General features: G+C 41.7%; 1 protein-coding gene across 1 annotated transcript; it reads right to left on the bottom strand.

The window, feature by feature from the left end:
* Nucleotides 1–3,773: 3,773 nt before the first annotated feature.
* On the bottom strand, nucleotides 3,774–5,476 carry LOC140394547 (interleukin-20-like). Its single transcript, XM_072481905.1, has 5 exons — nucleotides 5,330–5,476; nucleotides 5,173–5,235; nucleotides 4,780–4,932; nucleotides 4,546–4,620; nucleotides 3,774–3,857 (listed from the first exon to the last, which is right to left on the bottom strand). The coding sequence occupies exons 1-5, from the start codon at nucleotides 5,474–5,476 to the stop codon at nucleotides 3,774–3,776; spliced, it is 522 nt and encodes a 173-aa protein (XP_072338006.1).
* Between the last annotated feature and the right edge of the window lie 1,334 nt (nucleotides 5,477–6,810).

Below are 6,810 nucleotides of genomic sequence, written 5' to 3' on the forward strand. Positions count from 1 at the left end.
CAATGTAACCATCCTCCACGCTCTAAGAGTATTAGTAATAATAGGATTATTACACCGAGCAGAACCCGACCAAAATAACAAGAGCTGTAAAGGGTAAAAACTGATCCATTTCAATATGGAGCCACATGGAGGGCGGGTCCTTGGGCGGGACTGGGATAAAGCGAGGAGAGTCCAACGGGTTCCTTAAAAGTCTTTTTATTCAGCAACAGCATTATTACACACAGGGCCCAGTTACATTTCACCAGGTCCTCGCTCCTTTTTAGCTGTCTCTACAGCTGCCTGCCTTTTATAAGTCAGCCCAATGAGCACGGGAAACAATTATCCCCAGCTGGATGAGTCCTGTGCAAGTTTTACAGGTTATTACTGTGATGGTATGTATTAGGGGTCATGTGGGACTGTGAAGCCGTGATGCTATTGGCTGACAGATCCCGGGTCTGGGTGATAACCACTGTGCCTTTTGGAGCATTAAGGGCTGAACGTTAATCCTCTGAAGCTACAGGACGCTCAAGGGAAGAGAAGTGCTCTGTACAACGTATCCTCAGACTGGCCCAACTTCTCCAGCGCAGAATACAAATCCCAAAATGGCCTATTAATATCTTCAGTTTTAATCAATCTATTACCCCGACAATCATGCACAGAGGGGATGTGATTGTCTCTGGTAATGTCTATTCAATCCAACTTCTCCCCTGTTCACAGTGGTATGGTGACCAAATTAATTATTTTGTAACTGTGACCATCAAACTTATCCCTCCCGGTCCTCCCCAACCACTTTGTCGTTCTGTTTCCATTCTCCATCTAGTTGCAGAGATTATTACGTTGCGGTTTCATTTTAACCCATCTGAACACAATCTCTATCAAGGCCTCATCTTCCCACCTGACAGAGTATCCTGTACACCCCCTGATCTTCCTCTTGCTAGAATCATCTGTAGACATCAGCCCAGCACCCAAAGGGATGCCTTATTGTCCCAGGCATTTGCCCCATCACATGATCAGCTGCATGTTATCATGGATCTGAAGTCAAGACATGGACGATCAAACTTTCATCCAACTGAAGATTGGGAATACTGAAACCAACCATTTGGCACTGACTTGATTCCCTTTCAAACTATTTGCTTAAACGGGTCCAAATATTGAAAACCTTGATGCTTTGTTCAACCCAACTTTGAGCATCCAGTTCACACTGCACCCATAACCAAAAATGCTTCAGGTACTTATATAAAATGAAACGCTCTGTTTGACTAAAACTAGAGAAAGGCTCAGGCTCTCCAGACAAATTAATTTAACTGATTTATTGAACATACATCTGATTAAAAGCCAACACATATGTCCATTATTCTAACAATTGGGGGCAGAGAACCACCAATTCAGGTCAGGTCTTCAACAGAAGTAATAAATGCGCATTATATTTTACATTTATACTTAAATTATAACAGATCTACTTTGGTGACAGGATAACACCACATGTTATCCCTTCCTCTGAAACTACCACAAATTGTTAGATGTGAGGCCATAACTCTTTTCTCTTTTCAACATTGCTAAATTGTTTTTTCCTCACTGGTGGATATTATACCTGTGCTTTGATATATCGATGTATTTATTCTATGGTAACCTCCCATGCCACTTGACTATTTTAAAGTATATACTATTAAAATCATATAATATACAAGTTCCATCTAAGTTAAGCACCACAATTATCTATATTGTAACTAACATTAACCGACACTGCAGTTGGTTATTATCAATGACAGGTGCTTTTAGTTCTGTACACATTTCATAAGCAACTTGCTTTATATATTCAGTGGAATTCAGCCATTTTCTGTTGTTCGTCTGCTCATTCTTTGTGCTTTGCATGTAGTTCCCTGTAATATGATGTCTTTTAACTGTTGTTAACCTATTATGTTGCACATAACCTCCACATCTTTACATTACCCACAGCTGCTCAAACTCTATTCTATACTTTTACAAATTGTTAGATACTATTTATTACTGTCCTGTGCCTACACACCAGAACAATTGCACATCTGTGAATTAATGGGTTTCCATTATTTGTTATATCGCTTTAGTAATAAACTCTCATAACACATTGTTTTTTATAATGGCATGTGTGTTATTTCAAAAGCACACCACAAAGAAAGATTAAGCAATATTCAAAAACAATATGTTGATACTATTATCCATTGACCTCAATAAGCATTGCTAATAATAACAGTACAATATGCACTTACTAGATCTCTTTCATGCACAGGCATGAAAAAAAAATCTTAAACCTGTTCTATCAAAATGATTGAAATGCAGCTTCAGAAATAGAAAGACATTCAGAGTTTATCCACATTCCAGCTGTACCACATGAAGAATTCAACAAGTACAAGTTTATCCAATAATTTAAGGTACATATATCCAATAATATAAGTAAGAAGTCTTACAATACCAGGTTAAAGGCCAACAGGTTTGTTTCGATGTCACTAGCTTTCAGAGCGCTGCTCCTTCCTCGGGTGAATGAAGAGGTATGTTCCAGAAACATATATATAGACAAATTCAAAGATGCAGGACAACCGACAGAGTACCCTTCGTCGTCCAGTACTTTCCCGAGCGGAGAAACTACAACATCTTCTTCGCAGCCTTCAACACGTCATCGATGAAGATGAACATCTTGCCAAGGTCATCCCCACACCCCCACTACTTGCCTTCAAACAACCGCGCAACCTCAAATAAACCATTGTTTGCAGCAAACTCCCCAGCCTTCAGAACAGTGACCACGACACCACACAACCCTGCCATGGCAATCTCTGCAAGACGCGCCAGATCATCGACATGGATACCACTATTACACGTGAGAACACCACCCACCAGGTACGCGGTACATACTCGTGCAACTCGGCCAACGTTGTCTACCTCATACGCTGCAGGAAAGAATGTCCCGAAGCGTGGTACATTGGCGAGACCATGCAGATGCTGCGACAACGAATGAACGGACATCACGTGACAATCACCAGGCAGGAATGTTCCCTTCCAGTCGGGGAACACTTCAGCAGTCAAGGGCAGCGTTCTCCAAGGTGGCCTTCAGGACGCGTGGCAACGCAGAATCGCTGAGCAGAAACTTATAGCCAAGTTCCACACACATGAGTGCGGCCTCAACCGGGACCTGGGATTCATGTCGCATTACATTCATCCCCCACCATCTGGCCTGCGAAATCCTACCAACTGTCCTGGCTTGACACAATTCACACCTCTTTAACCTGGGGTTACCCCTATCTCTGGATCTGTAAACACTTAATTATCTGCAAATGCTCACATTCAAAGCATTGTCTTGCATCTTTGAATCTGTCTATATATATGTTTCTGGAACATACCTCTTCATTCACCTGAGGAAGGAGCTGCGCTCCGAAAGCTCATGTTTGAAACAAACCTGTTGCACTTTAACCTGGTGTTGTAGACTTCTTACTGTGCTCACCCCAGTCCAACGCCGGCATCTCCACATCAATAATATAAGGTACATGCATCTCTCATTATATTCAATATTTAGAGGCAAGTACCCAGTGGTATATCACTGTGTGTGTAATGTTGGTAATATACCAAAAGCTCAGCATAAAGTAACTCACAAAATGATTAAATTGCTTTAGTGTTCTCATAATGCTGGGGTGTCAAGGATTTTACACAAGCACTATTTGACAATTTAACATTAACAAAAATCAATTCTGAGGTGTTCACCATCAAAGTTTTTCTTGGTGTTCAATATCTTCTATTCCTCCATTCTGTATACTGTGGGGCAATGCTTAGTTCTGGTGAGATTGTCCCATCCATTCTATGAGAATATCAATTTCACCAATGGCTTTAACAGCAGCTGCCCTTAGAGTCAACTGAAAAAGGATAGAGATTTATTTAGGAATATTCAGTACAAACTGTAGTTAAAACAACATCTCCAGGAAGAGGATTTATCAACTGCTGCTCTTTCTTTGTTATTGTGGAAGATGAGATAATATTGGCCATCTATTCACCTTGTCCATGGAGGTTATTCATGAAAACTCCGCCTTCTCAATCTTGCCCCTCGTCTGAGGTGTGGTGACCCTCAGGTTAAATCACCGCCAGTCAGCTCTCCCCCTCAAAGGGGGGGAGGGCAGCCTCTGGTCATCTGGGACTGTGGTGACTTTACTTATTTTAGGATACTACCAGAGTTACAGCCAACATGTGGTCACTCAACAGAAGCTGGAATCTCGTGTTATGAATTCTGGTAGTTCTCCAATATCCCAAAGTGGCTCTTTTCACCACTTAAAAGAGTGGTTTGTGTGGGCACCGAGAGAAGGATAAACATGAACATTGGGTTCTGTTTAAGGCTCTATATTTGGAATTTAACATAAGCATGCAGCATCATCTACTGACCTTTGTCCAGTGCTACGTTCATTTTAAGGAGTTATATGGGAGACAATATTGATGTCCTGTATTCTTTGTATGTATCTTCCAGTCTTTTGAAGTATTACAGGAATTAGTGCAACAACATGGGAACCAAATATTCTCTTTGTTAATTAAATGCAAGAAGTAACAACGTACATTTTCAAAGGTATTTTGCATCTTCTGCATCTGAACTCTGGATTCTTCTCCGCAGTGACACCTCATCTCAGAATGCTGTCCAATAAAGAAATTTCAAATAGAATTAAAGAACCACTCAGAACACAATTAACACAGAATGATGTTTCAATGTTACCAATAGTCTTGAAAGTAAATTCAAAATTGTCGCTATGTTCAACAAACGATTAAAAGCATTTCTTCAGCCTTGCCACTTACACATTGCCGTAGATCTCGCTTGATGCTGAGGAAGGAGTTGGCCAGAATGTTCGTCCTCCTCTCAATGAGGGAGTTGGATGGAGTGTGATGTTTGAAGACGATCTCCACATAGAATCTCAACATGTGGCGCAGGAAACAGCAGCTCTCCTGTGCCTGGGAATGAGACAGGGACAGTGAGGTGGGGGAAAGCAGCTCACTCTATGGGCAAGGCACTTAGACTCCAGTTGACAATTTGTGCTGACAAAATTAATGGTTGATGCCACAAAACACACAAGTTCATAGAACTACAGGTGCCCCTGCCTGCTACACAACTTTGTTAAGTACAACAGCCATTCGATTCACAGGGGTACCTTGAAGGGCAGGTTTATTGGTGCACTAGGGTGGAACCAGTACCTGAATCCTCTGAAAGGTGGATTTGGGAAGAAGCCTCACATCATCAGTGGTGTCCTCCGCTTGCTGTGGGGAGAGGAGAGGATGCTTTATTTCCAATTCGCTGCTGCGAGTACAGGTTACGAATAGGGCGGTGGAGTGAGGTCAAATCTTTACTCACTATTGCCTGTCTGATATCTGAGAATGCTTGTTGGATTTCGGCCATGTTGGCGGTGAGCGTGCATTGTCCAAAATGCAGTCTGGTGCCTTGTGCAAGGATTAGCTGAGAGGCAAGAGCCACCATAAAGACATAACTGAGACCTTGCATCGTCAGAGGAAACCTACAAACAACCCAGAAAGAAGCAAAAGGTTCATTGCATCGTAAAGATACCATAAGATGTGAAAAAACCTGATTGGAAACTGGAAAAACGTCGACCGATTGGATCAAAATCCCATTCCCACAATTTTCTAGATTATAATTGTAAGGACTTTAAGTCGGATATTCCTCATGACCTCGTCCGGAATCGAATATTCCATCATCATTTCACGAGTTTTGAATTGTTGTCACTCAGATCAGTTCATGCACCAAGCGCTGAGAGAATCTGCGCAAAGTCCGCCCATAAATGGAGAGTTTTAATTAAAAATTCGTTCGTTTCCTACTTTGGAAAATTAGAATTAGGGAGCTAAATGTAAATTTTATTTACATTCTGCATTAACTTGATGTCTTGCTGGACAATAAAAAGAAGCAAAGGGAATTGTGAAGATTTGTATTTTAGTATAATTGCATTTCTCATATTTGCCGCCTGTTAAACACCAATATTCTTATCTCGGCGGCACTTTGCAATCAATGATCAAATGTCACTGTTCTCCAGCCTAGCGCCGGGCCATGCAAGCCCTGCTCTGATTTCACTGAAACAATTCTATCTCAGTCTATCTGACAAATTCTAAACACACGACACACACAATTAAGCCGAAAATCACAATTTGAAATTATTTGTTACCTTCTATTTGGAAAGAATTCTGTAGAAGAGACTGGGATTGATTCTCCAACAGCTCAGGAAAGTTCCTCAGCAGAACAACAGAGCACTAACTCAGAGAGAGTGGAGGTTACCTGAGTGAGGTGGACCCGGCTGTTCAGATGCTGCTGATCTCGCCATGGGTTTGTCTTAAATACACCTGTCTGGCAGAGTGGGGAATTCTGCAGGTCCAGATACACAGGTAGGAACATCCCCGGGCGGGAAAATGTAATTTCCTCAGTAATTTGCATAATGTTATGTTTGATTTCACCTGTTGTGATTGACTGATGGCGTGACACTGAAATCACCATCTTCAATTTACAGCAACTCCGTTTTTGTTCTCAAACATTTTCACTTCCCTTTTGACAGTAAAATAACTAACTTCCAAAAGTGTTACCAAGGTTAGGAATGAGCCAAATAGAAACTGAGAGAGGCTTAAACATTTTCTGTACAACTCCCACAATTATAGAACATTCACACAGGAAAATATACGACTCCACCAAAAAGTACATCTTTCTCAATCACCCACTCCCTCAAACATGTGTACATATTCCCTTCATTTCTCTTCTCTGCCCCTCCCCCCACGCACCACCCCATCACTGCCCCATCACTGCCCTATCACCGCCCCATCACTGCCCCATCACCG

This window comes from Scyliorhinus torazame, chromosome 17 (assembly GCF_047496885.1).
Source record: "Scyliorhinus torazame isolate Kashiwa2021f chromosome 17, sScyTor2.1, whole genome shotgun sequence".
Classification (NCBI taxonomy): domain Eukaryota; kingdom Metazoa; phylum Chordata; class Chondrichthyes; order Carcharhiniformes; family Scyliorhinidae; genus Scyliorhinus; species Scyliorhinus torazame.